This window comes from Rana temporaria, chromosome 13 (assembly GCF_905171775.1).
Source record: "Rana temporaria chromosome 13, aRanTem1.1, whole genome shotgun sequence".
NCBI classification, from domain to species: domain Eukaryota; kingdom Metazoa; phylum Chordata; class Amphibia; order Anura; family Ranidae; genus Rana; species Rana temporaria.
In genome coordinates this window covers 34,295,591-34,322,118 of record NC_053501.1, presented here as the reverse complement: position 1 = coordinate 34,322,118, position 26,528 = coordinate 34,295,591, and the positions used below count along the sequence as shown (strand labels likewise).

Sequence of the window (26,528 nt, the reverse complement as noted above, 5' to 3'; positions counted from 1 at the left end):
CTCCTGTAATAACAATGTTTTTTCCGGAAAGTGACAGTTATTGTGAATGAGATTTAACTCTTTCACTGCCAAACTATATTGTTCATTTGTTTCAACCCTTAACCACTTGCAGACCACCCGCTGTCATTTTATGTTGGTACTTTGAAGAGGAATTCCATTGTTATGGTAGCAGCTAGCTGCCATAACCCTGGTATCCTTTTCTTCAGCGAGCGGTCCTCTTTCAGATAAAAGTAGTCTCTGCGACGGATTCGCCACAAGAAAACTTTTATAGGTGGCGGGAGAGTGCCCCCCCTCCTGTCGCTTACCAGTGCCCTCCACTGCTTACCGGATGCTGTCGGTAGTGGCGGAGGCGATCACATCCTCCTGCTGGCTTGGTAGGGAGATGAGTGAGGGGAAGATGACCCCCCACCTGTCACCATATCAAACATCACTTCTGCCCAATGCTCTTAAAGAGACTTTTTTTTTTTTTTTTAAATGACACTTCATTTTTATTTTTTTATTGCATTTTAATGTAAATATGAGATCTGAGTTCTTTTTGACCCCAGGTTTCATATTTAAGAGGACCTGTCATGCTTTTTTTCTATTACAAAGGATGTTTACATTCCTTGTAATAGGAATAAAAGTGACACAATTATTATTATTTTTTTTTAAGAACAGTGTAAAAAAATGAAATAAAAGTTTAAATAAATAATAAAAATAGTAAAAAAAAATGTAAAGGCGCCCCGTCCCGTCGAGCTCACGTGCAGAAGCGAACGCATACGTGAGCACCGCCCGCATATGAAAACGGTGTTCAAACCACACATGTGAGATATGGCCGCGATCGTTAGAGCGAGAGCAATAATTTTAGCTCTAGATTTCCTCTGTAACTCAAAACATGCAACCTGTAGAATTTTTTAATCGTCACTTATGGAGATTTTTAAGGGTAAAAGTTTGTCGCCATTCTGCGAGCTACCCGGCCGCTGTCTGAATCTGTATGTCACAAACTATCACGGAATAGGACTCGGGTACACGGCAAAGTGATTCTGCAATGGGCACTGTGAGGTCTGGCTGCAATGGGCACGGTGAGGTCTGGTTGCAATGGGCAATGTGAGGTGTGGCTGCAATGGGCAATGTGAGGTGTGGCTGCAATGAGCACTGTGAGGTGTGGCTGCAATGAGCACTGTGATGTGTGGCTGCAATGGGCACCGTGAGGTCTGGCTGCAATGGGCACCGTGAGGTCTGTCTGTAATGGGCACAGTGAGGTCTGGCTGTAATGGGCACCGTGAGGTCTGGCTGCAATGGGCACCGTGAGGTCTGGCTGCAATGGGCACCGTGAGGTCTGTCTGTAATGGGCACAGTGAGGTCTGTCTGTAATGGGCACAGTGAGGTCTGGCTGTAATGGGCACAGTGAGGTCTGGCTGTAATGGGCACAGTGAGGTCTGGCTGTAATGGGCATAGTGAGGTCTGGCTGCAATGGGCACAGTGAGGCGTGCAAATGGGCATTGTTGAACCTCTTTTGCATTGCCTGCACCCGAGTTGTCTGCAACGAAGGATATTCATCTGGGTTCCCACCTGGAGCGACTATTCCCTTTTCCCCTGCTGCATTCTCACCCTAGGCTTATATTCGAGTCAATACGTTTTCCCATTTTTTTGTGGTAAAAGTAGGTACCACGGCTTATATTCGGGTCGGCTTATACTCGAGTATATACGGTAGTTAGTGATTGTAAAGGACTCTATCTGACTTGCTGCAGCTTCTATGCAGATAGATACAGAGATAGATATAGATAGATAGATACACACAGAGATAGATAGATACAGAGATAGATAGATACACAGATAGATAGATAGATACACACAGAGATAGATACAGAGATAGATAGATACAGAGATAGATAGATACAGAGATAGATAGATACACACAGAGATAGATACAGAGATAGATAGATACAGAGATAGATAGATACACAGATAGATAGATAGATAGATACACACAGAGATAGATACAGAGATAGATATAGATAGATAGATACACACAGAGATAGATACTGAGATAGATTTTTTTTTGTTACTGGCTTTGGGGGAGGGGGGGCGGCGCCCATGCGTCCCCTATGGACGGGCCGCCACTGGTGCCACCAGGCCAGTCTGAGGGGGGGGGGGTCATTTCTGTAACGGGGAGTTGATGTAAGGTGTCCCCCTTGATGATTGCTCCACTTTTACCACTTCTAACTGTAATTTGCTGTTATATATCCCTAGCACTATGTGCTTTCATATCTGTCTTCTCTATATATAATACACTCTTCAACTGTGCTTTAAAATGCATGATTTTCCCTATTATGAACAAGAAAATAATCACGTTATGCTGTTGGGCTGGTATAAAAATGCTATGGGGCTGGTATGACATTTTTTCCAGGGCTGGTTTTTACTCCCAGTCCGGCCCTGCCTGTGGTAAAGACGGCCCTGGTCCTGGGTCCTTCACCCCTCTATCTGTCCTGGGTCCTTCACAGGTCATGCACCCCTCTATCTGTCCTGGGCCCTTCACAGGTCATGCACCACTCTATCTGTCCTGGGTCCTTCACAGGTTGTGCACCCCTCTATCTGTCCTGGATCCTTCACAGGTCATTCACCCCCTATCTGTCCTGGGTCCTTCACAGGTCATACACCCCTCTATCTGTCCTGGGTCCTTCACAGGTCATTCACCCCCTATCTGTCCTGGGTCCTTCACAGGTCATACACCCCTCTATCTGTCCTGGATCCTTCACAGGTCGTGCACCCCTCTATCTGTCCTGGATCCTTCACAGGTCATGCACCCCTCTATCTGTCCCGGATCCCTCACAGGTCATGCACCCCTCTATCTGTCCCGGATCCTTCACAGGCCGTGCACCCCTCTATCTGTCCTGGATCATTCACAGGTCACGCACCCCTCTATCTGTCCCGGGTCCTTCACAGGCCGTGCACCCCTCTATCTGTCCTGGATCATTCACAGGTCGTGCACCCCTCTATCTGTCCTGGATCCTTCACAGGTCGTGCACCCCTCTATCTGTCCTGGGCCCTTCACAGGTCGTGCACCCCTCTATCTGTCCTGGATCCTTCACAGGTCGTGCACTCCTCTATCTGTCCTGGATCCTTCACAGGTCATGCACCCCTCTATCTGTCCTGGGTCCTTCACAGGTCATGCACCCCTCTATCTGTCCTGGATCCTTCACAGGTCATACACCCCTCTATCTGTCCTGGGTCCTTCACAGGTCGTGCACTCCTCTATCTGTCCCGGATCATTCACAGGTCATGCACCCCTCTATCTGTCCTGGATCCTTCACAGGTCGTGCACCCCTCTATCTGTCCTGGATCCTTCACAGGTCGTGCACCCCTCTATCTGTCCTGGATCCTTCACAGGCCATGCACCCCTCAATCTGTCCTGGGTCCTTCACAGGTCGTGCACTCCTCTATCTGTCCCGGATCATTCACAGGTCATGCACCCCTCTATCTGTCCTGGATCCTTCACAGGTCGTGCACCCCTCTATCTGTCCTGGATCCTTCACAGGTCGTGCACCCCTCTATCTGTCCTGGATCCTTCACAGGTCGTGCACCCCTCTATCTGTCCTGGGTCCTTCACAGGTCGTGCACTCCTCTATCTGTCCCGGATCATTCACAGGTCATGCACCCCTCTATCTGTCCTGGATCCTTCACAGGTCGTGCACCCCTCTATCTGTCCTGGATCATTCACAGGTCGTGCACCCCTCTATCTGTCCTGGGTCCTTCACAGGTCATGCACCCCTCTATCTGTCCCGGATCCTTCACAGGTCGTGCACCCCTCTATCTGTCCCGGATCATTCACAGGTCATGCACCCCTCTATCTGTCCTGGATCCTTCACAGGTCGTGCACCCCTCTATCTGTCCTGGATCCTTCACAGGTCGTGCACCCCTCTATCTGTCCTGGATCCTTCACAGGCCATGCACCCCTCAATCTGTCCTGGGTCCTTCACAGGTCGTGCACTCCTCTATCTGTCCCGGATCATTCACAGGTCATGCACCCCTCTATCTGTCCTGGATCCTTCACAGGTCGTGCACCCCTCTATCTGTCCTGGATCATTCACAGGTCGTGCACCCCTCTATCTGTCCTGGGTCCTTCACAGGTCATGCACCCCTCTATCTGTCCCGGATCCTTCACAGGTCGTGCACCCCTCTATCTGTCCTGGGTCCTTCACAGGTCGTGCACCCCTCTATCTGTCCTGGGTCCTTCACAGGTCGTGCACCCCTCTATCTGTCCTGGATCCTTCACAGGTCGTGTACCCCTCTATCTGTCCTGGATCCTTCACAGGTCGTGCACCCCTCTATCTGTCCCGGAGGGGCTCACTTTCTGGCTCTGCCACTCACGTCCAGCATCTACATGGTTAAGCACGAGGCCTCGCCCCGTCCTTTTCCTCCCCCGGGGCACACCCCCCTTCCCAGATCAGCTGACTCTCTAAGACCGGGGGCGTAGTTAAGGAACAGGGGCTCGGCTTTCCTGTTCACCGATTGGCGCCGGATACTCACGTCACCTGCTGTCTCTGCCGGTCACGCCCACCCGGTGACGCAGCCGAAGGCCTGGCGTTTTGTTTGCGTAGAAGGAGAGAGAGGAAAAAAACCCTTGTGATAGCGGCGGCGGCCGAGGAGAGCGGCGTGAGAGAGAAGTACCGGCTACGTATTGCGTCACCGACCACCGCGGCCTAACTTTCACCTCATAGCACTTAGTGACCTACTCCCGGGCCGAGAAGGAGGGATACCGCCGGCTTTGTCGGGCTTTTGTTACCGGAGTGGGATTACAACCTCCAGCAGGAGCAGGCCTCAGTGTCTGGGCGACCAGCACCGACACCGCGCTTGACGGAACTTCGGACACCTCCTTGCCCCGGCTGGCATGGAGGGAACAGTGGTCACCGACAAGAAAAGGTGAGCGGATCCCCCCCACCCCTCTGTGTATGACCTGCCGGACAATCACACCCCCTCCGCCTGGGCAACGCTCTAGGGGGCGCCACTGAGCAGCTCGGGGATCGATAGGAATTACCAATAATATAAGATCAGGACAGACTGGCCCGATCACTGATCACCTATGCAGACTGGCCCGATCACCTATGCAGGCTGGCCCGATCACTGATCACCTATGCAGACTGGCCCGATCACCTATGCAGGCTGGCCCGGTCACTGATCACCTATGCAGACTGTCCCGATCACCTATGCAGGCTGGCCCGATCACTGATCACCTATGCAGACTGGCCCGATCACCTATGCAGACTGGCCCGGTCACTGATCACCTATGCAGACTGTCCCGATCACCTATGCAGACTGGCCCGATCACCTATGCAGGCTGGCCCGATCACCTATGCAGGCTGGCCCGATCACTGATCACCTATACAGACTGGCCCGGTCACTGATCACCTATGCAGACTGTCCCGATCACCTATGCAGACTGGCCCGATCACTGATCACCTATGCAGACTGGCCCGATCACCTATGCAGGCTGGCCCGATCACTGATCACCTATACAGACTGGCCCGGTCACCTATACAGACTGGCCCGATCACTGATCACCTATACAGACTGGCCCGATCACCTATGCAGACTGGCCCGATCACCTATGCAGACTGGCCCGATCACCTATGCAGACTGGCCCGATCACCTATGCAGACTGGCCCGATCACCTATGCAGACTGGCCCGATCACCTATGCAGACTGGCCCGATCACCTATGCAGACTGGCCCGATCACCTATGCAGACTGGGCCGATCACCTATGCAGACTGGGCCGATCACTGATCACCTATGCAGACTGGCTCGATCACTGATCACCTATGCAGACTGGCCCGATCACTGATCACCTATGCAGACTGGCCCGATCACTGATCACCTATGCAGACTGGCCCGATCACCTATGCAGGCTGGCCCGATCACTGATCACCTATGCAGGCTGGCCCGATCACCTATGCAGGCTGGCCCGATCACCTATGCAGACTGGCCCGATCACTGATCACCTATGCAGGCTGGCCCGATCACTGATCACCTATGCAGACTGTCCCGATCACCTATGCAGACTGTCCCGATCACCTATGCAGACTGTCCCGATCACCTATGCAGACTGGCCCGATCACTGATCACCTATGCAGACTGGCCCGATCACCTATGCAGGCTGGCCCGATCACTGATCACCTATACAGACTGGTCCGATCACCTATGCAGGCTGGCCCGATCACTGATCACCTATACAGACTGGCCCGGTCACTGATCACCTATGCAGACTGTCCCGATCACCTATGCAGACTGTCCCGATCACCTATGCAGACTGTCCCGATCACTGATCCCCTATGCAGACTGTCCCGATCACCTATGCAGACTGTCCCGTGTCATAAGTGATCAATTATAATAATTGCATGACTGATACAGGTGTTAATCCCCCCCCCCCCCCCCCCATATCGGCATTGAATTGTTCCTTGTCTGTTCTGCAATCCATACTTTCAATCTATTTCAGAGTCCTCCCTGAAAATATGAACCTGAAAATAGGAGTGTAAATTTTCCCCAATATAAGCTAGTCTTACTAATATTATTGATCATTGATCGCTCCCAATATCCTCCCTGACGAAATGAATCGGATTAATATGTGCTGCTTTGTATGGTCAGGGATGGCCTTGGAAGGGATCAATAATATTGAGTTGACTGATAAGGTTGTACCCCATGTCCTCCAATATCGCCCTTGAATTGCTCCTCACCTGGGATCAGTATTATCCATCACTCTCAATGTCATCCCTGAAAAGATAAAGCTGCAGATAGGAGTGTAAATCTCCCCCAATATCAGCCTGCCTTACAAATCATTTTTATTGATTACTGATCTCTCCCAATGTCATCCCTGATCGTATGAAGCAGATTGTTTTGTGTTGCTTTATCAGGGATAACTAGAGGGATCCATGATCAATAATACTGATTGCAGGTCAGATCAGATCCAGGACTGACACTGTGGAGGGATTCATTTGCACCCCAGAGTTCTGCTTCATGTTGTTCATGTTGTCGGATCGATCGATCGATGGATGATCAGTAATATTGATTCCTGAAAAGGTAAAGCCAACACTGGTCATATACACCCCAGAGTTCTGCTTCATGTTGTCGGGGATCGATCAATGATCAGTAATATTGATTCCCGAAAAGGTAAAGCCAACACTGGTCATATACACCCCAGAGTTCTGCTTCATGTTGTCGGGGATCGATCAATGATCAGTAATAATTATTACAGGCCAGGTAGTGCCCAGTCCAGGGTGTGCACTGGTCATTTACACTCCTATGTTCTGCTTCATATTGCCAGAGATATTGAGAAAAATCGGTGATCAATAATGCTACTCGCAGGACTGAGAGGGGTGTAAATAATTTCCCAATATTGGCCTTGAGTTGCTCCCTACCAGCCCAGCAGTCAGTGTTATTGATCTCTCACAATGTCCGTCCTGAAAACATGAAGCAGGAAATGTATGTATTTATTAGAGGTATTTATAGAACACAGACAATATACATATAGACCTCGTCCATACAAGGCGATTACATCCGTCCCCATGTTTTACCACCCCAGGGATGCCCAGGTGTTCCACGCATCTCTGTGCCAGCAGTCAATTGTTTTCTATTGCGATGCAGCGGCTGCACACACACTGCTGATTCCAATATGACATTGATGCAGGTACATGGTCCCCTCTTGGGTGTCACATTCAGAGCAGTGGCTGAGTCCCAATAGACATGAATGATGATGCCCACGTGGGGATGCATGGAACATCTGTGCATCCCCATGCCAGCAATGATCATCAAATCATTAGTGTGAACGAGGTCTTATTTTGCATTTACATCAGTCCATGTCCTCAAGGAGCTTGCAGTGCAAAGTCCTTAAGTCGCACACACGCACAGGATCATTTAGACAGGAGCCAATATCGGCCTGTCTTACTGATCACATATAAAGCAGAATGTGTTCTTCTCTATATGGTCAGGGATGCCCTTGGGATCATGGATCAATAATAATATTAAGGGCAGGATCAGTAAAGAGTAATTCAATAGTGATATGGTGGGAAATGAACCGCCCTGATTGATCAGTAAGGGGTGATATTGGGGGGAAATTATTTCCACTCTTCATATTCAGGATGACATTGAGAAGGATCAATAATGATTGCCGATAAGGAGTCATTGTGCACTGATATTATTCCACGGAATGGAGTGGGATGATTAATATTGGTTTGTAGGTCGTGCAAGAACCAGTTCAGATAAAGTATTTACTCTCCCTATTGAGTTTGATCAGTGACCAATAATATTGATTTGTGGAGATGAGGGTCAATCCAGGGCCGGTATTGGGGGCATTATCAACACATCTGAATCCTGATGCATAACATTGCGTTCAATAAAATTGATTGCAAAACTGTTAAAGCTGACCATACACTGTACAATCTCCATCACCTACGTAATGTAAGTGTCTGTGTAATACGAAGGAGAAAACCTTTACAATCCAATGTCTTTCCAGTTACGTGAGCTTGTATATTCTGATTATAGTGTGTATGGCTGCTCTAAGGAACAATTCAGCACTGATGTTGGAGGCATTGTTTACATGGAGTGGCATCGGTGATCAATAATATTGGTTTTGTACGGTAAACAAGACCCAGTTGCATTCCTGATTCATATTATTGGGGGCGGGGATTAATAATAATAGTATGGCGTAGGGTTGTCCCGATACCACTTTTTTAGGACCGAGTACAAGTACCGATACTTTTTTTTATGTACTCGCCGATACCGAATACCGATACTTTTTTTTATGTACTCGCCAATACCGATACTTTTTTTTTAAATGTGTCCCCCCGTGTAGCAGCCATTGTCCCCCCGTGTAGCAGCCATTGTCCCCCGTACCTACTGTTATCACCACGGCGGGGAACATTACAGACAGCGTTCGTTTGAACAGCTGTTTTCCCCGCTGCGCATAGACACTCCCCCTTGGACGGATCTGTCCAATCGCGAGCAAGGGGGAGTGTCTATGTGACTCTCCCCTACTATTTTAGTATCGGGGGTATTAGCGGGAGTACGAGTACTCCCGCTAATACTCCATATCGGTCCCGATACCGATCCCGATACCGATACTGGTATCGGGACAACCCTAGTATGGCGGGTACAGAATGATTCAGAGATCGCTTCTTCATTTTGAGTTGGATCCGTGATCACTAAAGATTTTTAGGGTAATCAAAGAGCAATTGAGGGCAGATATGGGGGGGGGGGGGGGATAATTATACTTCTACTTCCTGATTTATATTGCTAGTGATGACTTTGGGTGGGATCAATAATATTTTAGGGCAGGTAAGGACCATATCAGAGTTGTCATAACATTGTGGGATCGGTGATCAATAATATTGATTGCAGTGCAAGCAATGACACATTCAGGACTGATATTGTAGAAAGGATTTGCGGCTCTATTTCCCACTTCATAGTACACTCCGTACCACGAGCCGAAAATCATTTGTCGTCAATAACAATAGATCTAGGGCAGGAAAGGGCCAGTTCAGGGCTGTTGGAGGTTTCCTGCCCTTGAACAGAACCAGTGATCAATGGCAGGGGCATTGCTAGGTCTACAAAAGATCTGATGCTAGAACCCATAGCAGTGAAGTAAAGAGTCATACGGTTGGGCGGACATACACATGTGTCCTCTGTCCCCTGCACCCCACCACACAAACAGAGTGGGGTAGATTCAGGTATCTCCGCCTAAAGTTACGGCGGCGCAGCGTAGTGTATTTACGCTACGCCTCCGCAACTTACAGGAGCAAGTGCTGTATTCAGAAAGCACTTGCTCCGTAATTTGCGGCGGCGTAGCGTAAAAGGGGCCGGCGTAAGCGCGCGTAATTCAAATGATCCGGTAGGGGGCGTGAATCATTTAAATTAGGCGCGTTCCCGCGCCGAACGTACGGCGCATGCGCCATCCCTAAAATTTCCCGACGTGCATTGCGGTAAATGACGTCGCAAGGACGTCATTGGTTTCGACGTGAACGTAAATGGCGTCCAGCGCCATTCACGGACGACTGACGCAAACGATGTAAAATTTTCAAATCGTGACGCGGGAACGACGTCCATACTTAACATTGGCTGCGCCTCCTAATGGCAGGAGCAACGTTACGACGAAAACGACTTATGCAAATGACGTAAAATGCTACCGCTGGGCGCACGTACGTTCGTGAATCGGCGTAGGTATGTAATTTGCATACTCTACGCTGACAACTATGGGAGCGCCACCTAGCGGCCAGTGTCAGAATGCACCCTTAGATACGACGGCGTAAGAGACTTATGCCAGTCGTATCTTAGGCTAAAGTCGGCGTATCTAGCTTTCTGAATACAGAAAGTAGATACGCCCGCACAACTTAGAAATTACGCGGCGTATCTATGGATACGCCGGCGTATTTGCTCTCTGAATCTACCCCAATGTAGGTAGAACTCTCCGACCTTACACAGGTGTATAGCAAGCGGAGCATCTGAGATTGGCATCACAGAGCTGGATGGGGGCGGGAACTACGGAAGTTAACTTTTCACATTAACAGGCTGGTGATTGGTTACCAGGCAATCCTACCAACCAATCACCTGCTGTTTAATGAAAAAAGTTAACTCCTGCAGTTCCCGCCCCCATCCAGCCCTGTGATACTGGCCGCTCACCGCTGTCCAAAGAAGAAGACAGGGGTGAAAATCTCCAAGGCTGGGTGGCCACATTCAGCGGTGGGGTGCTGGGTGCTGACCTCTGCCCTAGAGACTCGGGGCTATGGGTCCCAGATTCAGGGCTACAGCCTCAATAGCTGCCCCCTAGCGGCGCCACTGATCAATAGTATTGATTGTATGTAGGGCAGCACAATGGCCTACAGAGCTTGTTCTTGGGTAAGATTTGCACCCATTTCCTGTTTCATAGTATTGAATAGGACCAGCCATCAATATTACTGATTTTAGGGCTGATATTGGGGAGATGACACCCCTATTTCCTGTTTGTTTGTCAGGGTGGAGAGTGGGATTGCTGAGCAATGATTGGAGGACACATGTAATGCTGCTATAGGGGTGGATGGTAATTGATCTTTAATGTATTTACTGGGAAGACAAGTTCCAGGCTGGTAATTGGGACAAAGTTGTATCTATGTAGCTTATTAGCTGGCATCTAGTATTTTAGGTATAAAAACAATTCTTCTAGTTGAGTGTATATATTCTAGGAGGTGGGATATTGTCACTCTCTGTATACATTTCCTTTATTTAGGGGTGATTTTTTTTTTTTTTTTTTTTTTAATGGCAGGTTTTATATTTGAAGTTGTAAATAACTTTTTCCCTGCTTTTGTTGATCAGCCTTCTAATGATTTCTGTTTGGCTCGGTGTTGCAGTGTTCTGCACCTCCTGTAGTGACTTGAGTGTAAATATTGTTTCCATTGTGCTTTTGTGGTTCATTGTCAAGTGATTGTATCCCAGTGTTGTGGTCAGTACAAGCCTCTAATATCTTTCTCTAAGTACCCTATGAGGGGGAGGGGGGGACTTGCACTATTCTGGCTGAGCTGCTTCTGTTCTCGGGGTTTGTATCTTGTGACCGTTCCACGTCGCCATTTTGTGGGGGTTGCCGGACATACAAGCTCTGCAACTCCGTCTGATTTGTTATCGGTGTCACCCATTGGTTAGAAGGAGAATGTAGTTTCCTTGGATCTTGCATTCTTCGTTCTGATGGGGGGGGGGGGGGGGGGGGGGAAGCTGCTGCTGCTGCTGCAGAATCTGTTCAGTTGTCAAGGCTTGTGCTTATATAGAGAGTCAGTGATTGAAAAGTGCTCAAGTATCTGTGTCAGGGAACACTGGGGGGAATTTACTAAGGGGGGATAGACTGTGTGCTTTACAAAGTGCAAGAGCAATGGCTCCCGAGCTTAGAAAATGAGGGAAAGCTCTGCTGACTTCAATCATCCAATCATGTACAAGCAAAAAGATGGGTCTTTTGTGTGTGCTTTTTTCTTGCACATGATTTGATATTCTTTGCAAAGTGAAGGTTCAGATCTGGATCAACTGCACAGCCTACTTGCCTTTAGTAAATCAACCCCAATGAGTCCGATTATTGGTTTGTTTTTGTTGTGAATATTGTCTATTTGTAGCTTTTTTTTTTTTTTTTCCATTTTGTTTTAACTAATCTACAATGGCCCAGATTCAAGAAGCAATTGCGCCTGTGTAACCATAGGTTACACAGCGCAATTGCTGACTTGCTCCGGCGTTACGAATGCTCCTGATTCAGGAACATCGTAACTCCGACTGCAGCCTAAAATCTGTGTGGCATAAGGCTCTTATGCCACGCAGATTTTAGGCTGGATTCTTGCGATGACCGCTAGGGGGCGCTCCCATTGTGCTCAGTGTATAGTATGCAAATTGCATACTAACACCGATTCACAATGTTGCGCAGGCCCTGCGTACGCAAGTTACGGAGTTTCCGTACGGCGTCTTTAGCGTAAGGCTGCCCCTTCTAATAGTAGGGGCAGCCAATGCTAAAGTATACACGCCGTTCCCGCGTCGTGAAATTTGAATTTCACGTCGTTTGCGTAAGTGATTCGTGAATGGCGCTGGACGCCATTCACGTTCACTTTGAAGCAAATGACGTCCTTGCGACGTCATTTGCCGCAATGCACGTCGGGAAAGTTTCCCGACGGAGCATGCGCTCTACGCTCAGCGCGGGAGCGCGCCTAATTTAAATGATTCCCGCCCCCTACGGGATCATTTACATTAGGCGCCCTTACGCAGGGCAAGTTTACACAGCGCCCCCGCAATTTACGGAGCTACTGCTCCGTGAATCGCGGGTAGCGCAGTAAATTTGCGGGGGCGCAGGGCAAAAACGCTGCCCTGTGCCTCCGTAAGAAAGGGGCAAATTCTAGCTGAATCTGGGCCAGTATTTATAAATACCTGAAATAAATAAATACATTTGACAGCTACACCTTTCTAAGCCCATAATAATGTTAGTTTGTGCTATTTCTTGTAAATATCTGAAATGTGTTCTCTTTATCTGTGCAATGTTAAAGGGGTTGTAAAGGTTCGTCTTTTATTTTCTAAATAGGTTCCTTTAAGCTAGTGCATTGTTGGTTCACTTACCTTTTCCTTCCATTTCCCTTCTAAATGTTTTTTTTCTTTGTTTGAATTTCTCACTTCCTGTTCCTCCTCAGTAAGCTTTCCACCATCATCTGAGCGGTGGAAAACCGCCGCCAATACTAGTAAAAAAATTAATAAAATAAAAATGCCATAAATCTATCACCTATTTTGTAGACGCTATACCTTTTGCGCAAACCAATCAATACGGTTATTGCGTTTTTTTTACCAAAAATATGTAGAATACGTATTGGCCTAAACTGAGGAAATTTTTTTTTTTTTTTTTTTTTTTTTTTTAATTGTGATATTTATTAAATAAAAAAGTAAAAAATTAGTCAATGCTTTTAGGCATCTAGACGTGGTAAAGATGACTTGCTGAAGTTCAAACCAAGCATAAGAAGGGGATTTAAGTGACTTTGAATGCGGCGTGGTTGTTGGTGTCAGACGGACTGGTCTAAGTACTTTAAAAACTACTGGGATTTTAAAGCACAACCATCTCTAGGGTAGTGGGTTTAAATGAAAAAGAGGAACTATCCAGTGAGCGGCAGTTGTGTGAAGGAAAATGCCTAGTTGATGTCAGAGGAGAATGGACAGACTCGTTGGAAATGATAGAAAAGCAACAGTAACTCAAATAACCACTTGTTACAACCAAGGTATGCAGAATACCATCTCTGAATGCACAACACATCGAACCTTGAAGCAGATGGGCTACAGCAGCAGAAGACCACACCGGATGCCATTCCTGTCAGCTAAGAACAGAAAACTGAGGCTAAAATTCGCACAGGATCACCAAAATTGGACATTAGTAGATTGGAAAAACATTGCCTGGTCTAGTGAGTCTGGATTTCAGCTGCAACATTCAGATGGTAGGGTCAGAATTTGGTGTAAACGACATAAAAGCATGGATCTATCCTGCCTTGTATCAATGGTTCAGGCTGGTGGTGGTGTAATGGTGTGGGGGGCATATTTTCTTGGAGCCTTTGTTGACCTTTCTGTAAACGGTAGATTTCTTTTGCGTAAGCATTTTTGTTCTGGAAATCACAGCAAAATAAATGACGACACATCCTGGTGTAACCAGAACTGAGAGCAACTCTAGAAATGAAGAGAAAATCCCCTTTAGTCCAGTTTGTGTTTTCATCATTGCATTACTAATCAATGTACAGGAAAACCTTGGTTTGAGAGCGTTTTGCAAGACAAGCAAAATGTTTTAATACATTTTGACTTGATATACAAGCGATGTCTTGATATAAGAGTAGCGTCATGTCATAACTGAGTATAAAAAAGAAGAGAGGAGCTGCTAAGTGTAGCAATGATCACATTTAATGAAGGTACAACATTTAGCAACTTATTGCTACTTAGGCCGCATTCACACCTGAGCGTAGCGTTTTCGGTAGTTTTTTCTGGCGTTTGGTCCCGTGTATTGGCGCGTTTGCATACAGCGTTGTCCGACGTTTTTGAACTTCGTCGTTTTTTTTTTTAGCCAATAGAAAAAATGCTCCTCCCTTTCATCATTTGTTGCTATGTTGGTAGATCTTCTTTTTTTTTATCTTCTTCCTGGGTGAATATTCTATTTCACAGAACAGATTAAAGCGACAAAACGCCCGTAGAAACGCTCGTTGTCGCGCTCAACGCTTGAATCGAGCGTTTCCATTAATTTCTATGGGAATAAAAACGTTCAAAAACGCCCCTTTCAGCCCGACAAAAAAGGGTCCAGAACTTGTTTGAGCTTCAGGCGTTCGGCGTCAGGCGTTTTGCATTGGAGATGTGAACATCTCCATAGAGAATAATGTATTTTTTCCCCTCTAGCGTTTTCTAGCTTCAGGCTACAAAACGCTCAGGTGTGAATGCCGCCTAAGGCTGCATTCACACCTGAGCGTTGGTCGTTTTTTCTGGCGTTTTGTCGCGCGTATTTGCGCGTTTGCATACAGCGTCGTGCGACGTTTTTGTACTTCGGCGTTTTTTATTTTAGCCAATAGGAAAAATGATCATCTTTTCATCACTTGTTGCTATGTTGGTAGATTTTTTTAATCTTCTGCATGGGCGACAAGTACTATTTATTAAAGCGACGAAACGCCCGTTGTCGCGCGATACGCTCAATTCGCGAGTTTCCCATTACTTTCTATGGGAAAAAAAACGCTCAAATACGCCCAAACCGCACGATACGCGCGACAAATAAAGGTCCGGGACTTGTTTGAGCTTCGCGCGACAGGCGTTTGGGCGTGAACAGTCACCATAGGGAATAATGTTAATTCTCCCCTCTGGCGTTTGTGAGCAGTGCGCTTCAGGCGTAAAAACGCCTAGGTGTGAATGGGGCCTGAGCACACCTGAGCGTTTTGTCACCTGAAGCGCGACGCTCAAAGACGCTAGAGGGGAAAAATAACATTATTCTCTATGGAGATGGTTCACATCTCCAACGCCGAACGCCTGAATTTCAAACCAGTCCCAGACCCTTTTTTGACGCGCGAATCGGGCGGCTTGGGCGTTTTCCATTGGTACCAATGACCTGTACAAAACTGCGGTAAAAATCGCCGCCGCAAATCGCCTACGCTAAGGTGTGCATGCAGCCTAAAGGACCGTACACACGGTCGGACTTACGGCCAACAAACTTCAAAATCAACAAGTTTTCACTTTTGTCCGATCGTGTGTACGCTCCATCAGACCAACTTTTTCTGGTTTAATCGGACAAAAAGTTTGGTCTGCAAACGGACAAACTTTACGACCATAAAAGTCCGATGGTGCCTAGTCCGACCGTGTGTACAGCAAGCCATCTGACTTTTGTCCGAAGTACAAACACGCATGCTCAGAACCAATGTTAAAATTAACCAACAATAGCAGAAGTTAACCAAAGGGTGGCGATAAAGAGCAGAAAAACCATGTGATGTTGGGAAAGTTTGCAGAAAAGTCCGAGTGTGTGTATGCTATGGGTGTGACCGGACAAAAATCCAAGGGAAAGTTTGTCGGATGTCCTACCATGTGTACGAGGCTTTAGAGGTGCCTCTCTTCTCTTTTATACCCTGTAAAAAAATAAATATTTGATATACAAGTGCTTTGGATTACAAGTAGGGTTGTCCCGATACCACTTTTTTAGGACCGAGTACAAGTACCGATACTTTTTTTTTCCAAGTACTCGCCCATACCGAATACCGATACTTTTTTTTAAATGTGTCCACGGATGCAGCCCTGTCCCCCCACTGATGCAGCCCTGTCCCCCCACATTTGCAGCCATGTCTCCCCATACCTAGATGCCGCCTAGTTAATCAGCGTGTGGAGAACATTACAGCTTTCATTTGAATAGCTGTGTGTTCCGCGCCGTGTATAGACACTCCCCCTTGCTCGGGATTGGACGGGTGATCTGCACTTTGATAGACAGATCACCCGTCCAATCCCGAGCAAGGGGGAGTGTCTATGCGCGGCGGGGAACAGACAGCTATTCAAATGAAAGCTGTAATGTTCTCCGCACGCTGATTAACTAGGCGGCGTGGTATGCGGCGGCGGGGAGGGGGGTAGTATCGGATCTGGCATCGGGGGCATTTGCGGGAGTACAAATGCTCAGTATCGGTCCCGATACCAATACTGGTATCGGGACAACCCTAATTGCAAGCATGTTTCTGGAACGAATTATACTTGCAATCCAAGGTTTTACTGTATATTAAAGTACTGCTAGCTAATTGCTATGAAACAATTCTTTCTATTTTAGTCTTAGAATGGCCTGTATCGTGTAGATCAGGTTTTGCATTGTTGGGCAGTTTTGCATGGCACATGGAGGTCATTATGATGCTATTTTAGACACTTGAGTCTCTGTTGGAGGTTAATAAGTACAGGGAGGAGCTCCAGTGTTGTAAAGGTTCTTTGTATTTCTCTGAGCAGACAGGTGACAGGAAGCTGCAGTAGTGAGTAATGGTGTCACCATGAGGGTCAATGAACTAAAAGTATTTAGGGGCCACCTCTGCACAGATTGAGACCACAGCCAATGTAAAGAATAAAAAAAGCATCTCAGACGGCAATACTTACCTTCATGTGCAGGGGAAGCGGCAACTTTGGCTGCAGAGCCTGGGGGATGACATAAGGCAGGGATATGCAATTAGCAGACCTCCAGCGGTTGTAAAACTACAAGTCCCATCATGCCTCTGGCTCTGAGTGTCATACTTGTGGCTGTCAGTCTTGCTATGCCTCATGGGACTTGTAGTTCTACAACAGCTGGAGGTCCTCCTAATTGCATATCCCTGACATAAGGTTTACTATAGGACAGCCAATGTTGGTAGTATGGACCTCCTTTTCTTTTACCAAGTAATGACAATGGTCCCAAAAATGTGTCAAAAGTGTCCGAAGTGTCTGCCATAATGTCGCAGTACCGAAAAAAATCGCTGATCGCCGCCATTACTAGTAAAAAAAAATATTAATAAAAATTCCATAAATATACCCCCTATTTTGTAAACGATATAACTTTTGCGCAAGCCAATCAAACGCTTATTGCGAATTTTTTTTTTTTTTTTTTTTTACGAAAAATATGTAGAATACGACGTATCGGCCTAAACTGAGGGGGGGGGGGAAACGTTTTTATATATTTTTGGGGGATATTTATTATAGCAAAAAGTTAAAAATATTCTTTTTTTTTTTTTTCAAAATTGTGGCTCTATTTTTGTTTATAGCGCAAAAACTAAAAACCGCAGAGGTGATCAAATACCACCAAAAGAAAGCTCTCTTTGTGGGGGGAAAAAAGGACACCAATTTTGTTTGGAAGCCACGTCGCACGACTGCGCAATTGTCAGTTAAAGCGACGCAGTGTCGAATTGCAAAAAGTGCTCTGATCTTCGACCAGCAATATGGTCCGGGGGTTAAGTGGTTAAAGTCAGCAGTGTGATCCTCTCTAGTCCTGTCATCGGATTCCCTTTTAAGTGGCTTGTTCAGATTAATCCAACTTCTATGAAGGCCAAAGTACAAGTGTGCAGGAGAAGCTTTCCTGCTGTCCATTGCAATGGCAGGTAAAGGGATATTTACCAAAGCTGGAGATTGGTTCTAGGGTTTATTGTCCAAGCTTAAAGTATGACTAAGAGCAAAACTTTAAGTTTGTATTTTTTTGGTTTGAAAAGTGTGGAGATTTTTTTTTTTTTTTTTTTGTGTTCTGTGCCATCGTTGAGATTCGCCCTCCTCTATTGGTCTTGTTTCTCATTGAAAGTGAAATGGGTTGTTCCCAGAAATGTAATAGAGGGGACATCTTCCAATGGCTACACTAGTTCTGGGGGTCCCCAAGGAATTCCCTTGATTTAAATGAATTTCCTCTCACTTCCTGTTTGTCTATGGGACAGGAAGTGGAGGGAAATCTCCACAATGGCATGCAGTGAAAAAAAGAATCTGACATGGTGTTATAACTTATTAACGTTCCTTGCTCTATCCAAAATTGGGGGAATAAAAGTTTTTCTTGTAGTTCTATTTTAAATGAACAAGCTTGAAGTTAGAAGCTGATTGGCTACCAAGCAAAGCTGCACCAGATTCTGAATGCTCCAGTTTTAGTAAATCTCCCCTGTAGTGTGAGATTTGTAACGTTTGGATTCTCCTGAATTTCCATATATACTTGAGTATAAGCCGAGTTTTTCAGCTTTTTTTATTTATTGTGCTGAAAATGCCCCCTCGGCCTATGCTCGAGTCACTTTTTTGCGCCTGATCTCCCAGACTTTGGAGACCTGGTACCGGCCCACTTGGCACACACGTAGCCCTACTCTTCCTCTACATGTGCGCAAAGTTTGTTGGCTGGGGAGCACCGTTTTTTTTTTTTTTTTTTTAAAGAGGAGGAACCCCTTCCATTGACTCCCATGTTAAACGTCAGTCTAGGCATGGGCACAGTGAGGCATGAAGATGATGGGCACAGTGAGGCATAAAGATGATGGGCACAGTGAGGCATGAAGATGGACACCCTAGGCTTATACTTCAATACGTTTTCCCATTTTTTTTTTTTTTTTTGTGGTAAAATTGGGTGCCTCGGTATATGCTTTAAGATTGGTTCAATCTGTGAAACTTCATACAATTCATGATTTGCCAAATCCCTAAAATGTGGGTCTCTCCATAGATTAGAGAGGTCTACATACCTGGGTGAGAATTGATCATTCTCCGACATTTCTGATTTATTCATTGCTAGTGGGCCTAAACTGTCAAAGGTGTGTGTGTGTGTGTGTGTGTATATATAAATTTAGGGCTGTGCAAATTACTTTTTAATTAATCGATTAATCTTTTAATTTTTTTGATTGATCAAAATCTTTTTGCTCGATTTTAAAATTCTTTTGATTGGTAGTCACCTCTCGGCTGACTTCTGGGCCTTCAGGGAGTTCCGTCGGAGATGCGGTGACATCACGAACACCGGCGGGGCTTGCCGTGTCCATCTGAAGGGCTCCTTTGCTGTGCCTTTATATCTGCATGCCGGCGGGACTTTACTATCTGCCACACACAAGGGCTGTTACACTTCCCTCTATCACTTCCCTCTATCAACCTTCATGGGACATCTACATGCCGACGGACTGATGTTAACCTCTCCTCATTTGGATTCAGCAGTGGTATCGTTGTACACATTTTTATACCAGTATCATACTTAGCTACATGTTTTTATGACTGCTTTTGGTACCGTTTGGTATTACTCGCACCATTTTTACAGTTTATGTAGCTACATCGATTTTATCTCCAGAGCAATATTTATTTTGTTACCTACTTGAAGACTATAAAAGTTTTAATGCTATTCCCATCGAGCGCTGCCTTTGTGTGTTTTTTGTATCCTGCTATCCATTTTTCCAGTGGTTGGTAGCTGCACTGGGAACCAGCCTGCAAGAAGGAGATCTGCTAAAAGTAGTTGGATCTGTATGTGCGTTATACATTTTGGAGAAAATTTGATCTCCACTTCATTCTAGTTTTGTATGAGGCCTTTAGGTGAATGTCATTTGCAGTTTCTGCCGGCTGTCTTGTTTATAACTTTCTTTTCTTTCCTCCTCTAATCGCACTTTGCTCTGTACATTGTAGCGTGCCTCTTACCCCAGTTTTCTGACTGCAGCTTTGTGAACTAATGAACAACAGATGACGGGTCATAAAAGGGGAGCTCTGAGCTGGCGTTGCAGTGTTGGCAGGCAGCCAGCGATCAGCATGCCATGTGAACGGGAGCCTCTTGTCGGCATGCTCAGTAGCTGGGAGATATCGGGAAGCCTACATTGTTTTGGAATTTCACTTGGCATGCCTTGTGTGGACTATTTTTTGAATTGGTTCTTTTGAGAAGCATTGCTACAATAGTTTGTTCATCATGGTGCCTGACCTTTATACTAATTGAGATGGTGGCTTTTCAGTTTGATCTTATTTCGAAGATTAAAGGGGTTGTAAAGAAAATGTTTTTTCACCTTAATGCATCCTATGCATTAAGGTGAAAAAACATCCGACGGTACCGCCCCCCCCCCCCCAACCCCCATTTTACTTACCTCACCCCTCGAAAGTCCCACACGCGTCCTTGTGATCCTCTTTGGTTCCCAGCCTGGCCGTTGATTGGCTAGGCTGGACGAATTGATGGCAGCGCAGCCATTGGCTGGCGCTGCTGTCAATCACATCCGATGATGCTGTGCGCCAGGGGGCGGGGCCGAGTGATAGTCGGCGGCTATGCCCGCCGCTGTATCACGGGAGCGCGCCCGCAAAAGCTTTCCACCATGCTCGCTCGAAGGTGGAACGCTTTTGCGAGGAGGAGCAGAGACAGCGGCCGAGGGACCCCAGAAGACAGGATTCGGGACACTCTGTGCAAAACAAGCTGCACAGTGGAGGTAAGTATAACATGTTGCAAAAAAAAATGTGCCTTTAGTGTTCCTTTAAGCCCAGGTTGGGCAGCGGGAATGAAGCTGCGATGTTCAGCTGAACACGATTTCACTCCCGCTTGTCAGTCCAGATTTCGGCCGCGCTTTCAGAGACCTCTGTGCAAGTATCCCATCAAGTCCAACCTATGTGTGTGATTGTATGTCAGTGGACAGATCCCGCTCTGAGGAGGCGGATCCATTTGTTTTATATGTATAGCTGCTGTCTTCACATTTATATACTGTTTAGAAAGTTGAGATCCTGTTAGATTTTCTCTTCCTGGTTAACACAGAGTGTGATGTCTGGGCATACAGCCAATATAGCTAACATTGCTGATTGGTGGAAAGGCGCACACACCCTCTCATCATAGGCAGAGACTCTCAGAGCTGTTTTGTAATGGGAGCTGCTCTCTGCTAATCTATTTTAGCAACCTCCTTTGACAAGACTCGGGCTGCTTTTGTCTAAAAAATCAAAAAACTTCAGGAGTTTTTTTAGGACTGAGTACAAGTACCGATACTTTTTTTTTATGTACTCGCCGATACCGAATACCGATACTTTTTTTTAAATGTGTCCCCAAATGCAGCCATGTCCCCAAACATATTGCAGCCATGTCACCCCGTATTTCCAGCCATGTCCCCCCCGTATTTCCAGCCATGTCCCCCCCGTATTTCCAGCCATGTCCCCCCCGTATTTCCAGCCATGTCCCCCCGTATTTCCAGCCATGTCCCCCCGTATTTCCAGCCATGTCCCCCCGTGTATCCAGCCATGTCCCCCATACCTACTGTTATGATGCCGCTGCCGCGTTAATCACCGCGCGGGGAACATTTTAGTCAGCTTTCGTTTGAATAGCTGTTTTCCCCACCGCGCTGTGTATAGAGAGTAGAGACACCCCCCCTTGCTCGCGATTGGACAGATTCGTCCAGGGGGGAGTGTCTATGCGCGGCAGGGAAAACAGCTATTCAAACGAAAGCTGACTGAAATGTTCCCCGCGCCGCGGTGATTAACGCGGCGGCGGGGGGTGGGATAGTATTCTATTTTAGTATTGGCGGTATTAGCGGGAGTACGAGTACTCCCGCTAATACTCGGTATCGGTCACGATACTGGTATCGGTATCGGGACAACCCTAGTTTTTACAGCGTTTTAGCGTTAAAAATGGCGCTATTAAAACGCTCTCCATGCATCTCAATGGACCCTTTCACACTGAGTCCTGCAAGCAGCATCTTTGGAGCAACTTTTGGGCGCTGAAAAAAACGCTCCAAAAACGGCCCTCTCCATTGAAATGAATCCAAAGCGCTGTAAACGCGCCTTACCCAGCATCTTAAAATGTATTATTATGCTGATATTGTTCAGTAGAAGCATTTGGGCTTTTTTTTATTTACATACGTAGACAGTGTGGCCACTATGGCTGATCAGGAGTTGATCTACCAATCGACTTCTGTTCACCCTCCTTGTCGGTATTTTCTTGGTTGACCAATCTATAGTCTGCAGTGCTGATCTGTGTGTTCTGGTGGCAGGAGGGTCTGGAAAGGATTTATTATAAAGTACAGTAAAATAATCTGTGCAGGAATTGTACGAGTGCCAGTACCGATACCTTAGAGGTTCAATTTGAGCCCGGACAAAACAAATGGCTCAAATCGCTGTGCACAAAACTGCGCGATTTTAACAGGAATGCAGTGTGATTCCATTTGGAATCGCATGCGGATCCCCCACTGCTTGTGTGAACCCAGGTTTGCCATATTGACTTCAGCCTGGGTTCATACAGGAGCGGTGGGTGCAACCGCATTCCTGTACAAATTGCATGGGATTCGAGCCCATTAATTTTGTATGGGCTCAAATCGCACGCAACAAAGTTATTGGTTTAGGTATCTAATTGCATGAATACAAGTAATCCTCAGGATCTGTGAAACCCTAGGATTTTATATGGTGACAGTACAGTTGCGATACAATTCAGTAGGAATCGGAGAGCCCTGCTTGTTGGTTTACAATAAAAAAAAAAAATTCTCCCGCTGTTTGTCACAGGTGTCATGTGATCTGTCAGTTCTGCTCACATCTAATGAGGTTCAAGGTCACTGAAGGTGTCTGTAGTAATTGTTATGCCGCGCGTCTCCAGTGTGTCATCGTGACTCATCAGCTCTTCTAAAGGGAAAGTGTTTTTTTTTTTTTTTTTTTGTCTCCTTTAATCTTTTTTTTTTTTTTTTTTTTTTTTTTTTTTTGCTTTAGTGTTTGTCTCCGTTTACATGAAAGTACTTTTATTTACGCTTACACACAATCGCACCTAATGTATTGATTTACTGATGGGTATTTCTGTTTTAAAAAAAAAAAAGTGTTTTAGAAGTGTATTACAAGCAGGGGTCTCAAACTTCCTAAACAAAGGGCCAGTTTACGGCCCTTCAAACTTTTATGTGCGGGGGGGAGGCACAGACTGTGGTCAGTGGCAGTAGAAAATGTCCTGCTGTCAGGAGTAAACCATGTCCCATCGTTGTCGGTGGGATGAATAGTGTCCCATCTTTGGTGTCGGTGGGATGAATAGTGTCCCATCGTTGGTGTCGGTGGGATGAATAGTGTCCCATCAATGGTCAGTGGTAGGAGCTATGCCCACTGTAGGGGGGGAATGGTTCAAGGGCCAAATAAAAGCAAAGGGCCCCATATGGCCCCAGGACTGCAGTTTGGAGACCACTGGTTTAGAGCATGCTCGCACACAGAAGCGAACGCATACGTGAGTAGCGCCCACTTATGTAAACGATATTCAAACCACACATGTGAGGTATCGCCGCCATTGGTAGAGCGAGAGCAATAATTCTATCCCTAGAACTCCTCTAACTCAAAACATGCAAACTGTAGAATTTTTTTTAAACGTTGCCTATGGAGATTTTAAAGGGTAAAAGTTTGTTGCCATTCCTCGGCGTAACATTATCTTTCAAAATTAAAAAAAAACAATTGGGCTAACTTTACTGTTGTCTTATTTTTAAATTTAAAAGTGTGTATTTTTTTTCCCCAAAAAAGTGCGCTTGTAAGACCGCTGCGCAAATACGGTGTGACAAAGTATTGCAACGACTGCCATTTTATTCTCTAGGGTGTTAGAATAAAAAATATATATAATGTTTGGGGGTTCTAATTAGAGGGAAGGAGATGGCAGTGAAATACACAGAACTGCTGTTTTGCTAATTGTAATGTAACCTGTAATGCCAACAGCCACCACAAGATGGCAGAAGGAAGCTGAGGCCTACAGAAGGCCGCAAAGCCGTGGCCTCAATTACCAGACGACCGGCCGGTAATTGAGGCCGCGGGTTTGTGGCCTTCTGCAGCCCTAAGCTTCCCCAGGCGCCAGGTCACAATTTCTTGTCGCAATTGCGATCGGGCGCCCGGATTTTGTCGAGGCCTGCTATAGCTGATGACTTTAAACATTAGGACACTTGTCTGTCCTGGAGTCCCGTAAAGTCGGCACCGCAGCTCATGTTTCCGTCAGGTGTTGCTGCCGCCATTGCGGGTAAGAGAACCCGGCAGTGTAGCATTTTGACTTCACACCGGGAACCCTACTGCACATGCGCAAAGCGCGCTGCGCCATCTCACTGGCCTGGCTGAAAGGGGGGGAAGGAGGGAGACTGAGCTGCTGATGTAACCCCCCCCCCCCCCAAAAGGAGCCAAATGTGGCACTGGAGAGAGGGGGTGAAAGTTCCACTTTTGTTAGTGGGAATGCAGTGTGAATGCATGGCAGACATGCCTCAAATACAAGATCTTTTCTCTAAAGACTGCGGGGAAAAACATTTGTTTTCTGAGAGCCGGAGTCTCCAAATTACTGCCAAATTTGTCCAGCTTCAAAGATATTTTCCAGCCCTCTGATGTAAGAAGGGACTCTTATTGCTATATAAAATGTTATATTCTATACTATCACCCCAAGGTGGGCACATGCGATCCCACAATGCATTTCGGTGCCTTGTTGACCTTGCCCACTTTGCCCTTGTTGACCTTGCCCACTTTGCCCCAAGGCTTCAGGGAGAAAAGTTGATATTGGTACTTGAATACTTTGCATGTCCGATTTTCTAGGCTGTTGGTTTGTTTTTGGGGGTAGGTAACAACACTTTGTGGATATGCTTGTTGGGTTTTACAGATTACTATATATGACATAGCAAACGTGTGCAACTGTCTTTCAAGAAAACCTTTTTACAAGGCACGTGATCTGCTATTAAATATGTATACCGGGTATATCCTAAATGTGCAAGCCTAGGGTAAGCTTGCGTGTGACATTGGTGACGCTGATAGTTGGCTGCTGCTGTTCTGAAAATGTCCGGCTATTGTGATGTGAGCTGGACGCAGTCCCCTTGGTTGATGGGAAGACATGGAGAAAGTAGTTATGGAGGGATGTGTCACATTATCTGTTCTGGTTCCCCCGTGACCTTGGGTGTGACCTCTCATTCCCATACATACATAGAGGTCACTGGTTTACGAGGCCCTGATATGTTTGGCATTTAGTTCAGACCAAAATACCTTTCTCATTACGTTGTGCTGAAATGGCAGCCTCTTGTGATGGGAACCTTCCCGTTATCCTTATTAGGGTGAACGTAGATGAACGGAGTCTGTCATGCTGCTTCCAATGTACTGAATGATTGCCGGTGTCTTCAAGATAAGTTGTCACTTTGCCCATTCAGGCCACGTGCCATGTGGGTAAGGGAAGATGGTCTTAAACTAAGTATAAGCTCCAAGTTGGGGCTCCGCCAAGTGAACAGCAGATAATTGGGCAATGTGACGGTGATTTCCTTTTTGGGACCATTCCGTTGCAAGGAGAAAATTGGCGCGTTTGGTCAAAATTTTAAGAGACCCTGTCATCGGACTAAAAAGTTGCAGGTAAAAATACAAAAAAAGTGAGGGCTTGTAGGGTTTGTTCCCTAAAAATGTTTTGACTTGCAATGTTTCTCCGAACTTATTAGCAAAGTTGACTTCTTCAGGAAAAGTAAATTCCTTTGCACAGCCCCCTTCCTCCTTGTATGTCATAGTCTTCTCTAATCTCTGTCTTAAGCCTTGTACATACGATTGTCGGCAGACTGTTGTCCTAAAATCTTACCATTAGTTGGAGTTGCACAATTCTGGCTGAAATAAGAATCACAATTTTTTTGCTTGGAATAAAGATCAAGATTCCCACAGGGTAACATCTTCTTTGATATTTATACAAAAATATTGGGCCGACTTTACTGTTTTTTTATTAAAGTGTTTTAAAAAAAAAAAACGCTGTGCAAATACGGTGTGAGATAAAATATTGCAACAACCACCATTTTATTCTCTAGGGCAGGGATATGTAATTGGCGGACCTCTCGCTGTTACAGAACTACAAGTCCCATGAGGCTAGCAAGGCTCTGACAGCCACAAGCATGACTCCCATAGGCAGAGGCATGATGGGACTTGTAGTTTTGCAACAGCTGGAGGTCCGCTTATTGCATATCCCTGCTCTAGGGTCTGTGCTTAAAAAAAATCATGTTTGGGTGTTCCAAGTAATTTTTAGCAGAAAATAATGATTTTTACTTATAAGCAACAAATGTCAGAAAATGTTTGGTCTTTAAATGGTTAAACTTCCTTTCATAAAAGAACGAAAAGATACTTTGTTTCTACTTATTCGCTGTTGTAATAAAACTTGGCTGACTGCCTGGATGTG

General features: G+C 46.1%; 1 protein-coding gene across 2 annotated transcripts in view; it reads left to right on the top strand.

The window, feature by feature from the left end:
• The first annotated feature begins 4,534 nt into the window (after positions 1-4,534).
• Positions 4,535-26,528, top strand: part of HIF1A (hypoxia inducible factor 1 subunit alpha) — a 68,419-nt gene continuing 46,425 nt past the window's right edge. For both annotated transcript variants that reach the window (XM_040332574.1, XM_040332573.1), the window contains exon 1: positions 4,535-4,902. In XM_040332574.1, the coding sequence (XP_040188508.1) occupies positions 4,871-4,902 (32 nt within the window). In that variant the 5' untranslated portion in view covers positions 4,535-4,870. The remainder of the gene's footprint in view (positions 4,903-26,528) is intronic.